The 25214-nt window shown below is 46.7% G+C and overlaps 1 protein-coding gene across 1 annotated transcript in view; it reads left to right on the top strand.

The window, feature by feature from the left end:
* ABCC11 (ATP binding cassette subfamily C member 11) overlaps positions 1–25214 on the top strand; it is a 67679-nt gene that overhangs the window by 35400 nt on the left and 7065 nt on the right. Inside the window, exons 14-25 of the mRNA XM_004744123.3 lie at positions 613–685; positions 2330–2533; positions 3959–4096; positions 4191–4287; positions 5802–5891; positions 8599–8702; positions 11636–11833; positions 15567–15793; positions 16129–16266; positions 17504–17690; positions 21994–22083; positions 23440–23629. Of these exons, the coding sequence (XP_004744180.1) occupies positions 613–685; positions 2330–2533; positions 3959–4096; positions 4191–4287; positions 5802–5891; positions 8599–8702; positions 11636–11833; positions 15567–15793; positions 16129–16266; positions 17504–17690; positions 21994–22083; positions 23440–23629 (1736 nt within the window). The remainder of the gene's footprint in view (positions 1–612; positions 686–2329; positions 2534–3958; positions 4097–4190; positions 4288–5801; positions 5892–8598; positions 8703–11635; positions 11834–15566; positions 15794–16128; positions 16267–17503; positions 17691–21993; positions 22084–23439; positions 23630–25214) is intronic.

Genomic DNA, 25214 nt, shown 5'->3' with positions numbered 1-25214 from the left:
TTGGGCAGTTTCGAAGTATTTGGTCAAAGATAAAAATGCACCAATTGCTAGACTCAACATTGCTAGGTATTTAATGTGTAGAGAGTGTCACCCATGAACACAAATGCCCCTGTGTAAGAGTGTTCACACTACATAGTTTTCACAGTAGCAGACGACTAGAAAAAACCCCAATGTCCATCACAGGGACATTGGTTAAGTAATTTATGGTGCAGCCATATAACAAAAATACTATGGTGTCATTAAAACAATACAAACCTATATTTGCTGCAGGCAGACGTACACGACCACATTATTTCTGAATGAATACATAAGAAACTGTAATAGTGGCTGCTTCTGTGAAAGCAACTGAGAGTTAAAGATAAGAGAGACTTGCTTTTCCCTGTATCTTTTTGTTGTTGTTGTTCTGTTCAAATATTTACTAAGTGCACGTATTAGATTGAAAGAAATAAGGGGAAGAAAGAAATACAAAAAGCCTCCCATGCTTTACCATTAAGTGCGGGATCAAGTCCAAATTTCTGAGCATGGTATGCAAGAACTCTTTCTTCCCAACTTGGGAAGGCTGGAAGGTCTGTGGCGGGGCCCCTTGTCCCTTTAGGTCTCTGTCCTTTGCAGGTACCACCAGGTACTCCATTGCTGTTCCTTGAACCGTGATCTGGAAATTCTGCCCTTTGGAGACATGACAGAGGTGAGTGGGAGGCGAGGATCCCTTGTCTCTATTGTGATGGTGCCTTTGTAATGGTTTACTGGGGTCCTCAGGCTGCTTCCCGAAGTGGGTGGAGGGCGGACTCTGGCTGTTTCCCCAAAGCAGCCCATGGCTGCCTCAAAACCTTCCCCACCCAGGGAGGAAATGGGCTCATCTTACAGTAAAAGCTGGCAAAGAACCTATCTTACCCCACAAGGATGGGGAGCTGACCTCAAACTCCTCCTTTTGGAGCAGAAGCAGTGGAGAACCTGTGAAGATGAGAAACCTCCTATCTATCCCCATGTCCTCCCCTCTCCCAAGTCCCACCCTGCCCCCTCTGGCCAGCTCAACTTTTGCCAGTGGGAACAGGAGCCATGGCTTCCCAATGGCAATATGATTTATCTTTTCATGGTAATTCACCATCTTGCACATTTGTAGACACCTTTAATCTACATAAGACCTTTGAAAGATAAAAGCAATATTGTTGGTCTTACCTATTAACTATTATGTCTGTCTGCTGAGTATTTAACCAGGTGCAAAAGACTATTGTAGCAACTTGAATGCACTGTCTTAGGTGCGCCTCAGGTAATTCTTGGAGTTCAGTGCTTATATTATCCTTCTAAGGTGGGTCTGTAAATCTTTGAGGTAAGAGTGCTCAGTTGTCTTGGTCAGGGTTTAGCAGAAAGAAGGTCTGGTCTATAGAATGGCATCCACAAGTATGGACCTCATCACACTTGAGGTTTAGATGAGTTGATACATATAGAATACTGTGAACATGCCCAGCCAGAGTGGGTATTAGATTAGCATGAGAGCACAGTAGGTGCTTAGTAAGCATAGGCTGAGTGAGGACTGAATGCAAAACTAAGCCTTCACCTGGGCCAACCAGCCTAAGGACACACAGTGGTGAACCAGAGGCAGAGCAGTGACAAGAGGTCACCCTGCTGCTCTTTAGACTCTGCTTCTTTTCTATAGAGACTGCAAGAGTTCATGGTAGAGCGGGAATGGGACTTAGTCCCTGGTGCTCTTGTCCTCAGGTCTGACCGAGGGATGGGCCAGGCAGCAGATGCCTGGCATGATAGTCTGCAACGCTGCACAATAATTCTCTTTGCCTGTTAATGGCTCTTAGTATCTCCTGACATAAGGTGCTGTGTAAGGTGGCCCTTCCCATGACAGCAACAGTAGAGCCCCTTCTGGCCGTTGCAGCCCTGTCCTATGGAGTGGGCTGTACGCAGAGCAAACAGTCTTAGACGACGAGGACTGATGGTTTCACAAGTCGACAGCTGCTGTCAACAGAGATTTAAAACCCAAGAAAGATATAAGGAGAGGCTCTTTCTTAGGAATGATTTGTTTTGTTATCTAAATTGCTAAAGATTTAAAATGTCATCTGAGATGTTGAAGGGTTTAGGAATATTGCATCTAATTATGAGTTATAAAAATTGTAATTAACTGAAAATCAGTGTTTTCATTCCCTACTAAGCAAACTTGGAAAAAGATTTTTTTCAAATACCAGGGGTGCCCAATCACGAGGAGTGTGCAGGAGTATGCACTGAGGGATTTCAGTCTGTCACATCTGGCCACCTGGCTGGTTTGAGCACACCTCACTGGGCTCATCTTCTAGACACAGTGACTTTGGCTATCTGTTTGCAGATTGGGGAGAGGGGCCTCAATCTGTCTGGGGGACAGAAGCAGAGGATCAGCCTGGCCCGTGCTGTCTACTCTAACCGTGAGGTCTATCTCCTGGACGACCCCCTGTCCGCTGTGGATAGCCATGTGGGGAAGCACATCTTTGAGGAGTGCATTAAGAAGACGCTCAGGGGGAAGACAGTCATTCTGGTGACCCACCAGCTGCAGGTGACCACCCTTCCAGGGCTCTGGCCACGACCAATGGCTAATGTAGATCCTCACGTTTCTGCCGTTGATTCCGTAACAATCTCCCAGTGGCTGCCCCTTCATCTCAGGCTGGACCTCAGCATTTGAGGAACGTTGTAAAAAACCTGGATCTCTTCTCCTTTCCACGTGGAGATTTCTGTAGCTGGTAAAAACTGAAACCAGATTTGAAGGTCTCCTTCAAGATTTTGTGGGTTGGCTCCTGCTTTTAAAGTTATGATAAAAGAAAAAAAAATCTTTCAGAGAAGAGCTCCTGAAGTCTCATGTTCTTTGATGAAGTACAGTGATGTGTGCGGGCAGGGCTGCCTCTCATAATACCTTTATCCTAGGTATTTCCATGCTTGGTTTTGGCCTCAAGACATTATAATTATTTATCCCTCTCTTTCCATTCTGGCCTATTTGTGTGTGTGTGGGGACAATACATTTCAAACATAAAAACAGTTTAGGGGCACCTGGGTGGCTCAGTGGGTTAAGCCTCTGCCTTTGGCTCAGGTCGTGACCTCAGGGTCCTGGGATCGAGTCCCACATTGGGCTCTCTGCTCAGCAGGGAGCCTGCTTCCTCCTCTCTCTTTCTGCCTGCCTCTCTGCCTAGTTGTGATCTCTCTGTCAAATAAATAAATAAAATCTTAAAAAAAAAACCAGTTTATAAAATAATCTACTGAAAACCCATGTGTCTGCCACCCAGATGGTACAAACATAGATCCCCTCTCAGACTGCATTGTCTCCTCCCTCCTGTTCCCCTAACTTTGCTGTTGGTCATTCTCGTGCAAGTCCCCATACCCTTAGAACACGTGTATAAATCTCTAGACATGATAAGGTGTCCTTCTGCTTATTTTAAAGCTTTATATAATTGATAGTTTACATTCTAATTTGCTTGTTTCACTTGACATTGTATTTTCGAGATCTTCCATGTCGATCCATGCAACTTGATTTGATTCTCACTGGCGTAGCATTCCGATATCTGAATATTCCAGAATTTATTCTTCTAGGATGGACGTCAAGGTTGTTTCTCATTTTTCACTTTTACAGAAAAAACCCTTTGGCGTACATCTTTTTATAGATGTCTTTACGCACATTTGCGACTTTTGGGGGGCAAAGGTTTAGGAGTCCAGTTCATAATTGTTTAAATATTTAGCTTTATTAGATATTATCAAGTTGCTTTCCCAAGTCTTTGCACTAATCTACAACACCACCTACCTTTCATGAACGTTCCCTATACCTCCCGTCATCACCTGCGCTTGGACGTATACAATGTTTTAAGACTTTTGCCAACATGGGGATATAAAATAACATTTTACTATGATTTACATTCACATCTTGCTTTTGAATGGTGACGTTGACTATCTTTTCGTATGCTTACTGAAGGCCTTATTTCTTCTGACTCTTCAGTATTTAGCATTTTGTGACCAGATCATTCTCTTAGAAGATGGGAAAATCTGCGAAAAAGGAATTCACAGTGAATTAATACAGAAAAAGGGGCGATACGCCAAACTCATCCAAGAGATGCAAGGAGGAGGGCGGACACAGGTGACCTCCACCCCACCCCACCCCGCCCCGCCCCGCCCTCACTACCCCCAGAGAGGAGCAGCCCCTGCATTCATGGCATGTGCTTTCTCCCCAGGACAAACCACAGGACACAGCAAAGCCAGCAGAAGACCCTCAGGTGCAAGGGCAGGCCCAGACCAGCTGCCAGGAAGAGCCTCTCCATGAAAGTGCTGGTAATGGTGCTGGGAAACAGGGGGGGGACCTCTGCCAGCCTAGCTGGGTCCTCCAGAGGTCCTGGCATTTCCTCCTGGACCCCAGAAGGGACCATGTCCTTTACTATCTAGAATCCTAGACATCCCATATACAGGTTAAATATCCATGTAGTTGAGGGCTGTGGGGTGTGGACTGTGCTGGTTAGGAGGCCCGAAGATTCCCGAGGTGAATGCTGTGGGAGGCAAAGCTAAGGGCGTGTAGAGGAAAAGGCAGGGGTAGGGTGTGTAGTTTTTTGGCCTAAGCAGCATAAATTTAATGGTAAGACATTCATGCATTACATATTTATTGAAGAAAAAAAAAAAGCATTAGAATTCAGAAATAAATTGGGCTCAGTCTTGGATATCCCCAAGCTCAGGGCCTTGCTCTTTTCTAAGACAGGACAGCAGGGCAGGAAGACAGTTCTGGATTTGAATTCTAGCTATCTGCTTACAAAGCTTTGTGACCTTGGCCAAGCAACATAACCTCTCTGAACCCTCATTTGCAAAAGTGAAGGTAAGTTTGCAGTGTTGCCATGGAGATAAGATGAAGTCAGGTGTGTATGGAGGCCTCAGGATAGGGTCTGGCCTATTGGAAGATCTTGTCACCAAGAGCATCTTCAGCTGTGAAGGTCAGAAAATGATCCGGGCAGAAAAATATTGGAAGGAACAGGTGTAGATCACAGAATGATAGGAAAAGTTGGAGAACTAAGCCTCAGCAATTTCAGAGTATAAATAGCAGGAATAGCTGCAGAATCTCTTTGAAGAAAACCTACTCCAAATATTTCCCATCCTCGTGTAGTTTCCCTCAAGATTAAAATTCCAGGAAGAGAGTCCTCCTCCCCAGGAGAAGTTAGGGAGTTATTAGAAGAAGAGAGAGCCTTAGGCAGAAACCACAGATGACCCCACAGTGCTGCTTCCTATTGTTGCTGTCGTCACTAGCAGCATCTACTGGTACTTCAGCACTGGTTTCCCTGCCCTGTTCTAGGACAAGAGTCTGCCTGAGTTAGTGCTACAGTTGTTTTCTGAGGACATCTCAGAAGCGTATTGCTGCAAAGCATCTTAGCAACCTTCGATATAGGCTTGCCAGTTGTCAGATGAGGAAATAGAGAGGTTAAGGGATTCGCCCAAGGTTGCACAGTATTGTAATGACCATTCTGGAAACCAGTTTTCTGGTCCTGGATCATTGCTTTCTTCATTCTCTCTGGCTGCTTCTCCCAACCCATCAAGTTTTTGGAAACTCCAGACACCCCCGGGTTTTTGAATGGCTGGGGATGAAACCTCTTTCTGGGCTCTGGAGTCTAGGTCAAGCAGAGTCTTCCCTGGAAATATGCTGGTTGCAGTTGGGCTTGGGTGAGGCACTAGAGCTGGAAGGTGAGGAAGGTGGTAAAAGGTGGAAGCCAGGGGCTGAAGGCTTTGTAAAATCTCTTTTTGACCTTGGAAGGACATGCAAGTGATTGAGAGGCATATCATTTCCTTCTTCTCTTACTCTCACCCAGTGCTGGAAAATCAGCTCACAAGGAAGGAGAAGATGGAAGAAGGGTCCCTGAGATGGAGCATCTATCACCACTATATCCGGGCAGGTGGAGGTATGATCTGCCAGCTGCCATGCCAGCCCCGGGGCTCTCTCTCTGACCGGTCCTGTCACTGAAACTGGGTCAGACGGGAATGTGTGTAGTCATGCAAAGTAGGGAGACGCAGGGGAGTCATGCCTGTCATGGTTTCACAATTCCAGTCTCATCCACAGTCCATGATAGTAACCCTACCACCATAGTCCGTGCTGAAGTTAGGTTTCATGTTGTGTTAAAATGTACCTGGGATTTATTATAATCAGGTATGGTAAGACATGCTGACATGGAAATTATTATCACAAAGGGAGAAGTTTATGTTCACAGATCCCTAGAAACAGGAGACATGGCTTGCCATGCCGGGCCACATGGAGAAGTACCAGGTTGGTCAGAAGGCAGAGGGAAGGGAGAACATGGCTGGGAGTTTTTGTGGGAAGGAGTAGGTAAGGCAGGGAAGGTATGCTGAGTAAGTTTAGGATTATCTAGTTTGAATAAGTCTGGGGGCGGGGGCTCTGGGCTATAGGATTGGTGCCTAGTTAGCTGGCATCTGGCCCTCAGTGGTTTTGATGAGGAGGTGGTTGGGAGGGTGGGCTTCGGATTGGTTGGTTTGTACAACACAGGGAGTCATCTGCTGTTTCTAGGAATCATTCAGTCGTGGGAGGAGCAGTTTCCCCAGGATCAAGGCCCCAACTACCTGCCGCAGCATCACGAATACAGAAAATAAGAAAATACAGTCCATACAGTACTGTTTATTTAAGTAGTGTTCAAACTCTAAGTCCTGAGCCACCAGGGGGTTGTGAAATCATTCGAGTGGATTATAAGCAGCACTAAAAGAATATAGAACAGAATGGAAAAATTTCTGTATGCATTTCATATAGTGACACTGGCGAACCTTTTATCTTGGTATGTATTAAAATACATTTCTCATGGTGATGAGAACTAGAAGTTTCAAAGTTGCTTTACTAAATGGTAGATATCACCAAATTCATATAAATATAACTCTACATTGTTATAAACATAAAACAAGTATGTGATACTGTACTTTTGAAGTAATTTAAGAGACTTTTTTAAAAAAAGATTTTATTTATTTATTTGACAGAGAGAGATCAAAGTAGTCAGAGAGGCAGGCAGAGAAGGAGGGGGAAGCAGGCTCCCTGGCAAGCAGAGAGCCCCATGTGGGGCTCGATCCCAGGACCCTGGGATCATGACCCAAGCTGGGCAGAGGCTTTAACCCACTGAGCCACCTAGGTGCCCCAATTTAAGAGACTTTTGAAAGTAACTGTGACTCCATGCCAACTTTTTACTTTTGATTAACTTTGGAACCTCATCCCATGAAGGTGTATCTTCTTTCTACCTGCCTAGGGGAGGAAGGAGTAGGCTATGCATAGATCACCATTCTTATCCCTTCCACTGTGGGCACCCCTGCAGGGCAGAATGTAGTGTTTAGCTAGAATGGGGAACAGAAAATGCTTGTGAATGTATGAATGAATCCAGCAACCAATTGACCTGTATTTTCAAAGTACTGATTATGGGCCAGGCACTGTGCCCCGCTCTGGAGGGGAGAGGGGAGAGGGGAGAGGAACCCTAGTTGGAGAATTACAACATTTGCATTCACCATGTAGCAAGAAAGATCTCTGGCCAGGCACAGTCTCCCATGTCATAAAAAAACAGGTGGTCCTTGAGTGGAGCTTAAGGAAGGGTTGAATTCAAGGAAAGAAATATAGGCCGGCTGCCTGGCTGGCTCACTCGGTAGAGTATGCAACTCTGGATCTCAGGGTTATAAATTTGTGTTCCCCATTGGGTATAGAGATGACTTAAAGAATAAAATCTTAAAAAGAAAAAAAAAAAAGCAAATACGGGCATGGGGTCACTGACTGGATAGGTAAATAGAGTGCTGGATCAGGGGACAGATGCTGAAGGAGGGAATACACTCTTGGTTTTCCCATCCTTGGCTTTTTTGAATCCAAGCTCTACCCCTTACCACCTTCAAGACCTTGGGCAAGTTTTTTCCTCTACCGGAGACCCAGTAAATGGGGATAGGAATAACAAACTCAAACATAATGCCTACGTTTAGTACTATGCCTGTCGCTTACTTCATAATAGTCATACCACATCAAACGTAAGCTGTTGTGGGGGCCCTGGGTGGCTCCATTGGTCAGGCATCTGACTTCGGCTCAGGTCGTGATCTCAGGGTCCTGGAATCAAGCCCTGCACTGGGGACTCCGCTTCTCCCTCTGTTCCTTTCTCCACTTACACACTTGCCGTTTCTCAAATAAATAAATAAATAAATAAATAAAATCTCCAAAGAAAAAAAGAGAGAGATAGTTGTTTTTCTTATGGAGATTGAACCTTCCGGACATGCATAAGGAGAACTACTCTAGAATACCGCTTTTGTGCCAGGCACGGGGTTGGGTGTTCGGCACACATTCTCACCTGTCATCTTCAGGGTGACCCCATGCAGCTAGTATGACAATCGTCACCAGTTCATGGGTAAAGAAGTGGAATGTCACTGACATTTGATACTTTGCCCAGGCTAGCATAACCTGTACGTGGTAGAGTCAGGGTTTGACTCCTGGACATTCTAACCTTGGGACCCAGCCCTTTTCCAGTCTTCCCGTGCATCCAAAGTAGATGCAGGTCAGGAAGATCCAAGGGCTTGGGAGGACTCAGCAGCTTTATCAGCCATTGCCCTTCACCTTCTTGTGGCACCCCTCTTTTCCCTCCCTAGGTTATGTGATCTCTGCCACTGTTTTCTTTCTCATGGTGGTGATCATCTTCCTCACGACCTTCAACTCCTGGTGGCTGAGCCACTGGCTGGAGCAGGGCTCAGGGGTAAGTGTCATGGTGGGAATTAAGTGTGTTTTTGTGGGCTGGAATGGAGTTGGGCAGCTTCCTATTCCTTGGGCCCCATGAGGGTCAGAATGTGGGTTGTGGAACCGGATGACAAGCCCAGAGCCTGGTGTTGCCAAGTCCATAAGTGGAAGAGCACTAGAGAGGACCTCTGAGAGTCAGAACATGGCGGGGAGGGCTCCCTCCTAGCTCTGGCGCCCTGGGCTCACAGAATGAGTGGTCACTACACCAGTGAGTCATGCGTAGTCTCCTCCGGACAAAAGCACGAGGTTTCTGCCCCAGACAGGTCCTCAAGAGTGCTTTGCATTCCACCTTAGTGATACGGCCTTTGGTAGCTGTTTTCCTTCTCACTTTGCTTCATGTAAAATGTGCACCCTCTGTTGGGGGTGGGGAGGCCACACCAAATACAAGCACAGCTGATATTGATGAAAGCAGGGAAAACACATTTTACTCAATCACTATGGGTGTCAGGGGAAAGAGCTGAGAGCCATTCCGATATGTGCACAGGTGATTTTGGCATTTTAAAGGGAGAGTGAATCTGGGGGCTCAGTAGATTCATAGGAGTGAAGTTAACCAATGGTTGGAGGGTGTGAACGTGATGAGGTCAGCAGCGTCCACTTGCTGGCTGTTATCGAAGTTAGGACTCTAATCTTCCACAGAGACCGGGAGACAGAGGCTATATCCTTCCTGATGGTTACATTTCAAAGGCATGGTTCCCAAGTTCTTGGGAGAGATGCTTTAGGTTGTAGAAACTTCATATGCATAACTATGAGCACTTTTTAATAAGTGCTCTGAGAAAAAGAGATCGGGGACATACCCTCAGATGTTGGCTGTAACAAACAGTAACTTTTCCTGCTGGTAGTTGAGCTCTCTTAGGCAGGCATTTTGATGGGAAACCGAGTTCCCTCTCTCAGGCAGAGGTTGGGGTCCTCCTAGGGACATGCCTTGAGCCACTAGAAGCCATGCTCAAGTTTGGTTAAGTTTGTTAGTACAGGGGTTTGGATGGAGTTGTTTTGTGTTGAGAAACCTACAGTTCTCAGCCATTATGTGCCTGGTTAATTCATTAATCTTCCCAACCACATTTTGTGGTAGGCACTCTTTCTATTTTACAGAAGAAACTGTGCTTAGAGAGGAAAAAGAACCTGCCCTAGGATGTGAAGTCCTCTGCTGGGACTTGAACTTGGTCCTCTGGTTCCACCCTATGTTTGCCTAGATGTCTACTTGGTTAACTTTTGAGTCATGTGTCAGGCAAGGTTTGCTCAGGGAAACAGAAGCCACCCGACATATTTAGAACTTACACAGATTTAATACAGGAATAAGAGGCTACACAATCATTGGAAGGGCTCCAGTGACCTCTGCAGCAGGTAGTACTAAAGTGGCTGATTCTCAGAAGGACACTTGCAAGCCACTGGCTGAACTCCACATTCCACCCACATGTCCATAATTGCCACCAGCGTGTGATGGCTTCTTCTCTTTCAGCTTTGAGATTTCCTGTGCCTGCATCTCTTTGGCAAATCTAACCTGAGACCAATGCTGGTAGGATTCTGGGAAATCGAGTTCCCAAGAATGTAGAAGCACCAGGAATGATGCTGGGTAATAATCCAGCACACATTTCTAACACCATAGAGGGAATTTACCAAGTCATTTTCTACCCTGGCAGAAGAAAATAGGCCTCATTAGAAATCAGGCTGCCTTGGGACAAAGACGCATTGAAAGAGGGATGAAGAGAAGTCACTCAGGGAGCTGAGTTTAGGAGACTGGATAGTGCATGGAGGGAAGAGGTGGAGTCAGGAGACAGACTAGTTTGCCTGCTGTTATAGTGGTCCAGGATAATGAGGGCCTAATCCAGGGCAGGGCAGTGAAGAGGAATAGGAAGAGAAAAGCAAAAGCACCAAGGGGGAAGTTTTCCACGTAAAGATTCATCCCATACAAACTGTTGGCGCTAAATGTGACCCCGGGAAGAGGATTTTCTCTCTGTGTTGAATTTATCCCTGAATTCAGGTGATCTGAATCCCCAAAGATGGAAGACTCACTGTTTTCCTCTAGTCCTACACAATGCTTCTGATAGCCAATGTACAGGTTTTTCCCCAAATCAACCAGTTCTCTTAACTCCAGATACCATGTGTGTGTCCTACAATTCCATTCAGTTCTGACACACCAGGAGTTAGTGTAGACTCCCCAGGTTAAAGACTGGGTTCAGATGCCAATGATAAGTCTGAACCTCCTATACTTCTGGCAGACAAGCTATCATTTGGGGGTTCCCATGACTCCCTTTATGAATCTGATCATTTGCTAGAATGGCTCACAAAACCCAGGGAATGCTCTTTTCAGTTTATTAGGGGGTTATAATAAAGGATACAGATGAATGGTCAGAGGAAGCACTCCATAGGGTGAGATCTGGAAGGGTTCTGGGTGCAGGAGTTTCTGTCTCTGTGGAGTTGGGTGCACAACCCTCCTGGCATGGGATTATGCTCCTCAACCCAGAAGTTTTCTGAACCCCATGCTTTAGGGACTTTTATGGTGGTTTCATCACAGTGGCATGATCAATTATTAATTCAACCTCCAGCTCCTCTCCTCACACAGAAGATGAGGGGGTGGGGTTGAAAGTTCCAATCTCCTGCTCATGATTTGTTCTTTTTGGTGACCAGTCCTCCATCCTGAAGCTTTCTAGCCCCCTCCTCTGACCAGTTGTCTCAATAGCTACACAAAGACACTGTATTTGCTCCAGAGACTCTAAGGGTCTTAGAAGCTCTTATGTCAGGAACCAGAATCGAAGGCCAGACAGTAGAACAAAAGATGCTCTAGCACACCTATCACTTAGGAAATTACGGGGATTTTAGGAGCTCTATGCCAGGAACTGGGAATAAGATGAAGTATATTTCTTACCAAACCATCCTCTCTGTTCTTTCTTGAAGACCAACAGCAGCCAGGAGAGCAATGGAACGACTGCAGACTCGGGCGACATACTGACCAACCCTCAACTACTGTATTACCAGCTGGTGTATGGACTCAGTATCCTGCTACTAATCTTCACGGGTGTCTGCTCCTCAAGGGGTTTCACCAAGATCACAAGGAAAGCATCCACAGTGTTGCACGACAAGCTCTTCAACAAGGTGTGGGCCCAGGCAGCGGCTGTGGCCACGGGCTGAGGCCTGACCTTGCCCAGTTTTTCCTTTTCCTTCTTTCTTTCTGTCTGTCTTTCCTTTCTTTCTTTTTTAAGGACTAGACTTTATTTTTTTTGAGTAGTTTTTGACTTAAGAAAAACTGAGTGGAAAGTACAGAGTTCTCATGGGTCTCTCACCAATCCCCCAGTTTCTCTTGTTATTAATACCTTGCATTAGTGTGGGGTGTTTATTACAATTGATGAGTCAATATCAATACAGTTATTATTACTATTATCATCATATAGATAAGGTTCACTCTTTGCATTATACATTCCATGGGTTTGGGAAAATATATATCTGCCATAAAGTGTCATACAGAATAGTTTCACGGCCATAAAAATCCTTTGCGCTCTACCTATTCATCCCCCTCCTTCCTCCAAAATCCTGACAACCATGGGTCTTTCTTATTGTCTCCTTAGTTTTGTCCTTTCCAGAATGTCATTTAGTTGCAAGTGCACACTGGGCTACTACGCGGGTGAGAGCAGGATTGTAAAAGCTTAGTGTCCCTTGCTGGAGGGTCGATGGTCATACCAATGTTGGCCTCCATTGGATGAACACTATCACATACAGTTGCTGTTTCCTTTGGTCTTGTCATTGTCCCAGGTTCCTTTAGAAGTGGTGCTATTATCCTTATTTTACCGATGAGAAGACTGAAATCCTTGTGTGTAACGGTGAGAATGTGTTATGGTTAAAATACCAAATTGTCTGTGGCATCACATTGCCTCCTGGAAATGTCGTTGCTCGTCCCCTCACCTAATGTTACTATGCACAGGTTCTGGAGTGGGCATTGGGCTTACAGCAGTGAATGAACAATGCAGGTGTGGTTCAGGTTATCATGGCCATATAGACTATTCAGGAAAACTGATGACAAAACAGGCTGTTATAATACAATTTCCAAAATTACCCACTGGGCAGGGGCCTGTGGGATCCTAAGAACCTAACAGGCACCTAACCTCAGCTTGTGGGTGTTGGAGGGAAGGATAGGAGTCCAAGAAGACTTCCTGGAGGTAAGGATCTCTCTGCTATGATTGAAAGGTTGAGTTGAAACACTTTCACCAGCTTAAATTAGGAGGTGAAGAGAAGCAAAGCTTTCCTAGGGAACTGAATGGTGTCCCAGAGGGCAGGTGCTCAGAGAATTAGAGCAGGAGTTTTCACCGGTGCTCTCCAGAGGTGAGGGGGACATCTATCGTTCAGTGTAAACTGCATGCAAATTGTGTTGACCTTTCAAAGTGGGGAGGATGAGGTGGAGGCCTCTCCCTACACCTCAGGTAAAGCAGCTGGCTTGGTGGACCCAGAAAACAGGAGATGAATATTCTACCTGAGGCCAGACACTTTTATTACCTTTACTATGGCTTCTAAAGTTCTGACTCTGCACTCCTAGATTCTGGAAAAATCCATTTCTCAGGCCTCCAAGTGATAAATCCAATTTTAATTTTTTTCAAGTTTTTTTTTTTTCACTAGAAAACATGCTTCGTTTTCAAAATATGTTCCTTTTTGTAGTCCTTTTATGGCTTTGTTGATTTAAAATTGTCTTTGTAGTTTTAAATAATCACTGTGAAGGACAAACCTCTGAGATAATTGGCTCAACTACAAACACAACAAACTGCAAAAACAGATTATTTTGACACTTATGGGGCAGCAGAAACACTTTCTTCATGCCCTCACCATCTGTTCCTAATCCTGAGGGATGGTGGGCTCTCACAAAGACAGCTTAGTCACACCGCAGCTGAACCATATCCTGTCCCTGTGCACCTCTCTCCCTGCACCACACCCCCTCTGCCCCCCTCCCTCGCCGTGAGTGCTCAGAGTCCTGGAGGGCGTGGCTGTGATTTCTTGAAGTGATTGTGACAGTTTTTGTTGCTCTCGATCGATCATGTATTTCACAAAAGATTCTAGAGAGAAGTTGACAGATAATTTAGAGGCAGAAAAAGTGAGGAAGCTCGTCATCTGTCCCTCCCAACCTTCCTGCCTCCCCTTCCTACCTTAGAGCCTGACTGTTAATGTGAAGAACATTTGGTCAGTAGCACCCAGGTATTTGCAATGAGAGCTGCTGAAAGGGACACTTCATGACTCTATTAATTACTATTCATTGATCATCAAAATGCACTCCTCCCCTTCATTCCTTCCTTTGCTTTTGGCCTTAACAGACACGATTAACTTCTACTGATATATTTTTCTTGTGTTAACAGCTTGAGAAATGCATAGGGAAATGAAAGTGGTCAGATTGTCAGCAGCTCAGCGTCGGGAACCTTTAAGAAATGCCTTCTCTAAAGAGCATGGTGTGCTGGGACAGGGGGTTAGGAAGCCTTGTGGGAGGTCTGGTATGGTTTTGTTATTAACTAGTTGGGTGACCTTGAAACAGATTGATGAGTGGCCTCCCCTTCTCTGGACTTCAGTTTCCCCACCTGTAAAATAAAGACACCAAACTGGATGCTTTTGTTAGAGCCCTTCTTGTGTGAAATATTCTTTAATCTCCAAAGGGCTTCCTGTCCACTGCTTTTAGAGACCAAGTTAGAACACTGCCTTCAAGAAGGGGCGGTCATGCTTAAATTCTACCCAAGATGCCAAGTCATATGCAACTGCAAGGGAGTTGCTGTTACTAATCTTTGGTGATCCTGGAAAAGGGTCCCATCTGTGGAAAATAATCAGAGTTAGTATTTTTAATTTATTTTTTATTTTCAGCGTAACAGTATTCATTATTTTTGTACCACACCCAGTGCTCCATGCAATCCGTGCCCTCTATAATACCCACCACCTGGTACCCCGACCTCCCACCCCCGCCCCTTCAAACCGCTCAGATTGTTTTTCAGAGTCCATAGTCTCTCATGGTTCACCTCCCCTTCCAATTTCCCCCAACTCCCTTCCCCTCTCTAACTCCCCATGTCCTCCATGCTATTTGTTATGCTCCACAAATAAGTGAAACCATATGATAATTGACTCTTTGCTTGACTTATTTCACTCAGCATAATCTCTTCCAGTCCCGTCCATGTTGCTACAAAAGTTGGGTATTTATCCTTCCTGATGGAGGCATAATACTCCATAGTGTATATGGACCACATCTTCCTTATCCATTCGTCCCTTGAAGGGCATCTTGGTTCTTTCCACAGTTTGGCGACCGTGTCCATTGCTGCTATAAACATTGGGGCACAGATGGCCCTTCTTTTCACTACATCTATATCTTTGGGGTAAATACCCAGAGCTAGTATTAATGGAATGTTAATTAGGAGGCAGGAACCGTTCAGAAACTTGTGTTTTACTGTTTGTCTTTCTTTCTTTCTTTTAGCTGTATTGAGATATAATTCACATAATCATAAAATTCACCCTTTTAATAAAGTTGCACAATTCAGAGGTTTTTAGTCTATTTGCAGAGGTGTACACTCTTCACCACAACTCTGAAGTGTCATTATCATCCTCCTTTTACAAATAAGGACCTTGAGATTCCAAGGGCTTAAGTAGCTTAAGCCCAAAGTCACACAGCAGTAGGTGGAGGAACTGGGTAACCTTGGAACCCAGAAGATTGTGGAGCTCATTCTTTTAACCATTGCTCTACTCTGCCTCCCTTGCACACCCCTTCAGCTGGATCCTACATGTCTTCAGAGCCTAACGATAGCTGACATCTTCCTCAAGTCCCAGAGCAAGACCAGCAGCTCTCCATTGACCTGGGTTGCTTTTGTTCCTGCAGGTTTCTAGCTCTCCCATGAGCTTCTTTGACACAACCCCAACAGGCCGACTCCTGAACTGTTTTACGGGGGACTTGGATATCCTGGACCAGTTGTTGCCTGTCGTTGCTGAAGAGTTTCTGCTACTGGCTTTGATGGTGGTCGCCATCCTGTTGACTGTCGCTGTGGTGTCTGCATACATTCTGCTGATCGGAGTCATCTTAGTCACCATTTGCCTTATTTATTATTTGTAAGTGGGTTCTTTTTGCTTGTGAGCAGGGTTTGTGACTTGGGATACAAGCCTGGAATCTACATAGAACTGGGTTGTCCCTGAGGTGGATGGTCCAGATCACTCTCTTTCTTTCTTTCTTTCAAGATTTTACCTATTTAGTTGAGAGAGAGAGAGAGAAGAGAGCACAAGTGGGGGGAGGGGCGAAAATAGAGGATCTCAAGCAGACTCTGTGCTGAGTGCAAAGCCCAACATGGGGTTCGAATCCAGGACCCCACAATCATGCCCTGAGCTGAAGGCAGGTGCTTAACTAACCGAGCCACTCAGGCACCTCAACTCCCTCATTCTTGATGCAGGAAGTTTAAGAAGGTCACCAGCTTGTTCAAGAGATTGGAGAACTACAGCCGCTCCCCTCTGTTCTCCCACATCCTCGCCACTGTGCAGGGCCTGAGCTCCATCCATGTCTATGGAAAAACTGAAGACTTCATCAGCGAGTGAGTCCTGCTGCTGCTCTCTGAGGATGATGGGGCTGTGGGGATGGTGGGAAGCAGGAAGATGGGGAACTGAGCATCAGGGAACAGCGTCCTCTTCACATTGGTTTATTTCACTTATTTCTCTGAGCCTCCAGGACCTCATCTGTGAGATGATGCTTATAGGAGTAACAAATGTGAGTGAGGTAGACAATGTCCGTAAACCTTAAAGAAACGTGGACGTTGCATATACATATTAATATAATTATTAGCAAGGAATATTGCTGGGGCAGCATTTCTTGCATGGTTCTTTTTCTTTCACCTCCAAATAGGTATTAAATTTTAATAAAATATAAGGAATAATAGCTTTCTAAATTACAGAATTTCTTTCACTATCCATATCTATAGATTTGCCTTCTAAATGTTTGTTGAAACAACAAAAAATCCTATGAGTGCTGCTGAGGCTTCATTGTGTCATATGAACCAACCCATTTGTAAAGACCAGTCACCATGGTCTGCATTGAACCATGAGATGCTCATAGTCTGGTGGAAGACAGGAGACACAGACACAGATTTTTGTGATAATATGGGGTTGAATATGACTGATAGCATAGGAGAAAAGCAGATAAAAGGACCTAAGAGTTCAGGAGGGAAAGAAGTGACCTGCAGCTGGGTCGTAGGTGAGGTGGCATCTAGCCAGGCTTGAAGCCAGGTAACCCTTGAGCATGGCAGTTGGCATGTGTTTGGTTAACTGGAATATTGGATGAATCACGGCACCAGCTCTCCCGGCGACACTGGGGAACACTCAAGGACTGTGCAGATCCTGAGACTGAGGGCATCCTGGAGTGATGCATTCATTCACCTACCAGGTGCTCTGCACCCACTGGGAAGGCAGCAGGGAACAAGACAGGCACAGCTCCCATCCAAGGTGGGTAGATACTGGGAAGGGGTTGCTTCCCTTCACCCACTCATAGATCCTGGCATTTATTCACTCTCATTGGCCCAGTTAGGGGAACCTACCCCAAATGACGATGAACCAATCATCAATGCTGGAAGAGCCTGTGCTGAGAGCCTAAGCTGGTCAGAGCTTACTCCCTGGTCTGCAGTCAGGTCTGCTCCATGGCTGAGAAAGGGGCGGGGAGGAGGCCCCTGAAGAAAAGTCAGGTTCTTCTGGAACTGGAGCTGGATACTGAAGGAAGCAACAGTGTCCATTCTCACAAAACTCTGGGTTAGACAAGCACGTGTGGCTTTCCTTTCTTAGGTTTAAGAGGCTGAATGATATGCAGAATAACTACCTGCTGATGTTCCTGTCTTCCTCGAGATGGCTATCCCTGAGACTGGAGATCATGACCAACCTGCTGGGCTTCGCTGTGGCCTTGTTCGTGGTTTTTGGCATCTCCTCTGCCTCCTATTCCTATAAATCCATGGCTATCAGCCTCATCCTGCAGGTGAGGAAGGGGCTCTCAGATAGTGGGGGCTTGGCTTGTGGCCCATGGGCAGACCCAGAGGGTTCATTTCATGGGACTTTGGTGACCCTTTGGGGTTTGACCATTTGTGAACTTATGAGTTATGCACTTGGTCTTCAAATCTGCTGCTTTCCTCTGTTCCCTTGTTACCTCTGAACTTTCAGTACCTCTATGTTGAAAGCTATTTAGTGGAATCTTAGAATATTGGGATTGTTTAGAGCCCACAGAAAGCTGAGCCCAATCCTCTTATTGTGCAGATGAAGAAATTGAAGTCCAGAGAGGGAAGGAGTTGTCTCAATGGACAGAATATTAGAAACAGAGCCAGAGCAAGAACACTGACCTCTTGGTTTGCTGGCTGGTGTATTTTCATTTTACTATTCATATCTGGATTCAGCTGTCAGACTTCTCCAAGTTGTCTAAGGAAGCATCCCATCCTTCCCGTGGAATAGTTCTTCTCAGGCTTTAAAGTGCACGAGACATGAAGCAGAATGCTTGGCCCCAGCCTCGCAGGCTTACTTGGTCTGAGCCCCTGTGCAGCCAACAGGAGGACCATGTTCCAGAGCACAGTCTCAGGAACTCAGAGTCCAGTCCTGGTTGGGTGAGATCTTGGAATCTAATTTTAAAAACACGTTCTCTGGGGGATTCTGATATAGTCATCTGCACACTTCCTCGTAAGAGTTCCACCATGCCCAGCTCACCAGGGTGTGAGAGGGTCCAGCTGGCTGAGATTCACGTCTGCAGGATCAGGCCTGTGCAAGGGCTAGTCACGGAGGGCTGTGAGGCCAGAGGCTGGCTCTGTAGCTGTCTTGGGGAACCCTGGGTGCACAGTTCCAGGGATCCCTCCCCCAAGGTGCACTCATTAGCTGCCTTTTCTGCAGCTGTGTGGCTTTGTCTCTAACCGGCTTTGGGTCTCAAGTGCCCCAATGTTGAGGCATGTTTTTGGGTCTGCAAAGGGGTTCCATCTTGTCCCTTGTTGACAGGAGGAGTGGAGTTAACAGGATTGTTCTGAACTTGTTGAGCCCCTGCCGCAGGCACCTATTTGCATAAACGAACAATCCTGTACACCCACAGCCGTGGCTGCATGTGCAGAGCCTTCTGAGGGCACACAGGCCACATGGAGGGCTGTGCAGTGCTCACAGTCACAGAGAGCTGATCGGGGCCATAACGTGGGATTCCCCAGACATTTGTGCTGAGCCAGCACCCTGCTAGGTGCTTGTTGTGCGTTCTTGGGTTGAAGTCTCACCACATTCCATGAGCTACAGAGAAGTGGTTAAGATTGTGTGTTTTAGAATGTGGGTTTGAGCCAGGTTCTGCCCATTATGAGCTGTGGGACTTTGGGGAAGCCTCTTACCCTCCTCGTGCCTGGGATTCCTCATTTTGTGAAAAAGATAATAAAAGTTCTAAGATTATATATTTGTGAGGAATATGTGTAAGCAGGAGGGTTATTGCATGTTAAACACCTAGAATAGTGCTTGGCCCAGAATAAACGCCGAGTAGATGTGAGCTGTTGCTGTTCCTGGCTTACAGACAGGAGACCAGAGCTTCGGAGTTCCGTTGCTTACACAATTCTCTCAGCTGGTGGGACAGGTTTGTCCCTAGTGGGTCACACTCATCTTCACTCTCTTTGTCTCTCTGACACACATACATGCGTGTGCATGTGTGTACACACACACACACACACACACACACACACATAGATGCATGCACCCGGGCAGAGTTGCCTCCAAGCCTTCCAAAACTCTCGGGACCAGCACCAAAGTGGTGTCATAGGGGAGTTGGAGTCACTAAGGCCAGAAATCCCTCCTGGTTGCTGAGTGACATGGGTCAGAGGGGCAAAGATCAGGGCACGGTTGTTGTGTGCTGGCACGGGCAACGGGCTCATCTCTCCTAGGATACACTGTGCGCATGAGACACCTCTCAAAGATGTCTCCAGCTTGTTTCATCACAGGAAACTCAGTAGGACCTCTGCTGGAGGCCTCACTGCTTCAAAAGGGCTCTGGGTTTACTTTTTCCTCTGTGTCTGCTGCCCTGCTGGAGTGTCTCATCTCTATCCTGGGTAGCAACCTTGATGCCTCTTCCCCTGCCCCGAGTCCCCTTTTATCCACCTCCTTCGTTCTCACCAGAGAGACCTTCAATGACAGTTTCCTCTTGTCTCTCCTTTACTGAGAGCTCTCAGAGATTCCCTGTCTCCTTATGCCAAACCTAAACGATGGGCCCTGCTTCCAGGCCCCTCAAATCTGGCTCTATGACCCCAACATGCTTCTCTCCTCTGGTCACACTGGTGAAGTTGTTGACCTCAGCATGCATTCTCAATGCAATTTTGCTCAAGCTTTGGGGGGTAGGAATCACACCCCATGTTGCTTTGCAACCATAAGAGGTGTAAATAATTGAGGCACTTCTGGCAGCAAGCCAGCAAACCGTAGAACCCATTCAAAATGGCCTTGGCAGTCTGGGGATTTGTCAGGTGATGTATCCAGTAAGCTAGGGTAGGCTTTTCTCTGTTCATTAATTCAGTGACCTAGTGTGAATCCATGACCATTTTATCTTCTGGCCCTGACACCTTCAGCCTGGCTGCATTCTCCGGATTACCTGCTCCAGGTCTCAAAATGGCTGCTGCCTCCTGAAGAAACACACCCTCACCCAATAACTACCAAAGGTCAGGGAGGAGAGAACTTTCCCCCTGTGCCACATTTTAAGAACAAGGAGCAGTTTCTTAGAAGACTCCCATCTGACGCCTCCTCATGATTCCTTGGCCCGAATTATATGATGGCTCACACCTAAATTCATCTTTGACAGGGGGGAGTGGAGTTAACAGGATTGTTCTGAACTAGACACGTCTCCCTGTGGCACCAGGCTGCCAGTTACCTGAGCATAGTAGAGGATGTGCTAGCAAGGAAGAAAGAAGGCACTGCCTGCTGACTAGGCAACCAGCCCTGTCTGCTACACTAACTGGAGGAAAGGCCATCTCCTTCCCATTCCCCAATCCCCTTAGTGTCACTTTATGATGGCTTCCACCCTCTCTGAGTTCTAAAGGCCCTTCCGTCCCCTGCCTATACTCTTTGCTCCTGTCTAGCCAAATGGTGTGCAAGATCTTGAATGTATCGTGCTACCTACTACTTCCAGAACTTTGTCCTCTCTATTGGGAACGCCCTTCTCCACCCATTTTTAACCTTCTAACTCCCACCTCTCCTTAAAAATGAAACTCCTGTGCCAACTGCTGTACTAGTCCTTCCCTGTGGTCTCATCTGGGTGACTGTCATGTGGGCCCCAATGGCAGTCCACGCTGCCTCCCGTGGTGGAGCTCATGTCTCTGTGCATTCTCTGTTGACCCATCTGTCTCCCCACCTGAATGGGAGCTCCTGGAGGACAGGGCCTGGACCTGTTGTACTTTGGGGCACACACAGATCCTGGCCTGGCCTTGACAGAGCTGTCAAGGAGCACGCTGAATGAATGTATAATGAACTTCTGCCCGGCACCCTGTGTGTGGTCTGTTTGCCCACATCTTGGTCCAGGGGGGTGGAAAATGTAAAGATTGTGGTCCCCGTCCCAACTCTGCCTCTAGGTTCCAGGTGATCCTGTGAATGTCAGTTCTTCTTTTGGACCTCAGTGTCCTCATCTGTGGTGTCTCCAATTTCCGAGAGTCCCTGAGAATCCTCCAAGCCTGGGTTTCCCTGAAGGCAAGGTCTGAAACAGGACTTGGGTGTAGGCAGATTATTTGAGAGATGCTCTCTTAAGAAACAGGATGGAGGGAGCAAGAGACTGAGGTAGGGAAGGAGGAACTGAATCATGGGCTTGTGTCATTGAGATTGCTGTTTGGGGTACCAGCACTCAACGCTACTGGATAATAGAGGAAGAGTATAGGATGCTCCCTGGATTATTCCCCAAAGCTGAGGGACAGGGGCCTTTATCTGGCTCCTTTCCCCATTAGTTGAGGGTTGCCTGCAGGCCTTTAACTCCTCTATGTTTCAGGGCTGAAACTGTGCTTGGGGTGAGCAGGGTTCTATGGTATAGGAGAAGGCTTTGAGCAGAAAGCAGAAAAACACACAGAGGGTACTTGAGGTGAGATAGTGCTGTGGGGTCTTGCCCAGAACTGCCCACCACTGCTGAGTTGACTTCAGAAGTGGGCTCAGGGAGTACCAAAGGCATCTGCCCCATTCTTGTAGGGAAATTGTCTTGGTTTGAGACATCACTCAGGGGAGAATGGCAACCAGTGGTTTTTAGGAACATTGAAATCCTCCACACATCCCCGTCAGCTTCTTGACCTGACGTATCTCCTTCATTCCAGCTAGCGTCCAATTTCCAGGCCTCTGCCCGGATTGGGTCGGAGACAGAGGCATACTTCACTGCTGTGGAGAGGATTCGTCAATACATGAAGGTGGGATGCAAGTCTGGGTTTGGTGTGGGGAGCTCTGGAAGGCTTCACATCCATGCCTGGGGCTCACCTTCCATGGTCTGCAAGCTCCAGCACCCCAGGCCCCCTAAGACTTTTTCAAGAGGCAACTGAGGCTCCTGGCCCTTCTTTCCTATCTTCGCTGGACCTGGACCTATCTTCCTATCATTTCTTAGAAGCCCTTCCTTACCCATTGGCCCATTTTCACCACATTCCTTATGGTTTTCCTGGGTGTAGAGAGAATAATCTGCCCTTTTTAGAAATGAGAGTTTTGCCCAAGTATAAAAATAATAATAATGACAATAATAGTTGGCATTATTATTGCTTCTATTTGTGCCAGAATAGTTAAGAACATAGATTTTAGAGCCAGATCAACTGGGTTCAGGTCCAAGCTTTGCTGCTTGAGTTACCTGTGTAACCGTGGGACAGATCCCTTTATCTACTTCATTGGGTTATTACAAAGATCAAAGAATGTAATATGCAAAGCACTTAGCACAGAGCCTGACCCACAGTAAAGGCTCAATGTTTTTATATATAGATTATCTTATGGAATCACATAACAATTTTGTAAGGTTGATTGAATTATTATTATCCCCATTTTCCAGAAGAGGAAACCGAGGCTTGGCTAGGCTGAGTATCTTGCTTTAGATTACACAGCTGGGGTCTGGCAGAGCCCTTTGAAACCATGTTTCTGCCTCTGTTAACAGCAGCAGAATCTGTGAATCCTAGAGCTTTGGCTTTAACACTGAGGGACATTGTGGTGCAGCCACGCCTACGGTGAAGAGCTGTGGCTTGTGGTCAGGCGCCCATGACTCTTTGCCATCATTCGGGCCTCAGGATGTACCCAGCTGTGCTTGGTTTGGCCGGGGGCTCCGAGTCAGGCAGCCCCAGTCTTGGCGCTCATCCACTATATGATCTTGAGCAAGTGTTTTAACCTGTTCGAGTCTTGTGTGTGAAATGCATCTGAAGTGCCTACCCTGTTGATGAGGACAGAGGGAGAGGAAATCTGTACAAGGCGTCTGAGCCATAAAACATGCCCCACAGGGGTCAGCTAGCTCCGCTGCCTTTATTATCACTGTTCTGGGTTCTATTTCTTTAGAGTCCATATAATAAAATAGAAAAAGTTCTCTGCATTAATACCAAGGGGGCTAGCTCTATGGTTTTTCTTTGGGGATAAAATTATATGCATATCAGGTGAATGGAGGTGGGATGTTCCCCCTGGGGAACTCTGAATGTCCCACTGTGGGTCATACACCCAATAGCTGAAGGCCAGTGGGTCAGCAGGAGATGGACAGAGATTAACGATAACTATTGATTTCTTTTTCTCTCTTCAAAAATGAGATGTGTGTCCCTGAGTCTCCTTTACACATTGAAGGCACAAGCTGTCCCCCTGGGTGGCCACAGCATGGAGAAATCACATTCCAGGATTATCGCATGAAATACAGGGACAACACACCCATTATCCTCAATGGCATCAACCTGACAATTCATGGCCATGAAGTGGTGGGCATCGTGGGAAGGACAGGCTCTGGTGAGTCCATGCCCTGGGCATCCCCTGTCCTCAACTCTGCCCTGTGGGTGTTGGGCTGTGTTTCCTCAGTGACCCCACAGTTGTTCATTGGGCCCTCAGTTGGTGCCAGACATTGGTGAACAAAACTCCAAGTTCCTCCTGTCAAGGGATCCCACTGGAGGAGATAGGTGTTAAGGGATCAAATCAGGAAACACATAAGGTCACTACAGCTTGTGGTGAGCGTCATGGAGGAGACAGAAGGGTGCATTAACCAAGCAATGGGGTGGATAGGTCTTTGAGCTGTGGTGGCCTGGGCTCTGAGGCCAGCATTTGAGCTGAGACCTGAAGGATGAACAGGGTGCAGGGGAGGCGTGCTTCAGGCACGGGGCCGTGCAGGGCCAGGAGTGAAATCTGGGTCTTGCTTCTTCTTCCTCCTCACCCTTCCTAGACCTCTTGTCAGCCTCTTCCATTGCCCTCTCCTTTTTGACCTCTTTCCCTCCCTTCCTCTCCTATTATTTTTCAGAGGTCTGGTCCAAGTATCACTCCCTTCCGTGTTTGCATTGTTCAAAGACACAGCTCAGGCTTGATTCTTGCCCCACCCTTGTGCCTAGGAGCTGCTTCCTCTAGGTAGCCCTCCAGGAAGACTAGAGCCTTCCTTGGTCTCCACCTTCTCAGCGCCCCCTGTAGGCCTTGCAGTCCTGGTGGTTGGTCAAATGTTTCCAGCTGTTTTTCTTTAGGATATTCTTCTCTTTCTACTTCTTGCCTGCAGTTGGCCTGAGAGTGCTAGAAACGGACACAGAGAAGCTCTTAGTAGATACTGGTACAATTTAGCGATTTATTGAGTACCTACCATCTGCCAGGTAAAGGGAACATAAAGGTAAACAAGACACACAGCTACCATCAGTGTTGACCTTATCTTTTTAGAGCAGAGGTTGGAAACTGAAATGCCTTTGGGGCCTGGCAAGCAAAATGTGTGGGTGAAATGGGTCTGGGATGCGAGGCAAGGAGGGTGGGGCGGTCAGTGTGTTGAACTGGGGAGCACTCAACTCCAGCTGCGTGTTGTGTGGGAGGGTGAGGGACCCGTGTTGGCAGTTCTAGCACTCAACTCCAGCTGCGTGTTGTGTGGGAGGGTGAGGGACCCGTGTTGGCAGTTCTAGCACTCAACTCCAGCTGCGTGTTGTGTGGGAGGGTGAGGGACCCGTGTTGGCAGTTCTAGCACTCAACTCCAGCTGCGTGTTGTGTGGGAGGGTGAGGGACCCGTGTTGGCAGTTCTAGGTTTTAAGGAAAGCATACAATTTGGATTTTTATAAATGGGGGATTTGGATTTTTAAAATACTGGTGAAGAACTTAAAAAAAAAAAAATAGCCGTAACATTGTGCATGGGAAACAGAATATATAAATGTCTGGATTTAATCAGGGTCGCCCTTTGTGCCCTGTGGTCTAGGCTGTGAGAAAGTTGTTCATGGTTTGGGGCACCACGTGGAACAGAGACTCCAGACCTCTTCTGTGCTCTCAGGGCTCAAGGGAGGGACTACAGAGGGGAACAGAGAAGGTACAGAAGCAGGTATGGCTTGCACTGCCTCTAGTACGGATCCAGGAACTGAGG

Source organism: Mustela putorius, unplaced genomic scaffold, assembly GCF_011764305.1.
Source record: "Mustela putorius furo isolate JIRA1106 unplaced genomic scaffold, ASM1176430v1.1 tig00000174_pilon_pilon_pilon, whole genome shotgun sequence".
Classification (NCBI taxonomy): Eukaryota; Metazoa; Chordata; class Mammalia; order Carnivora; family Mustelidae; genus Mustela; species Mustela putorius.
This window is presented reverse-complemented; position numbering and strand designations above follow the sequence as displayed.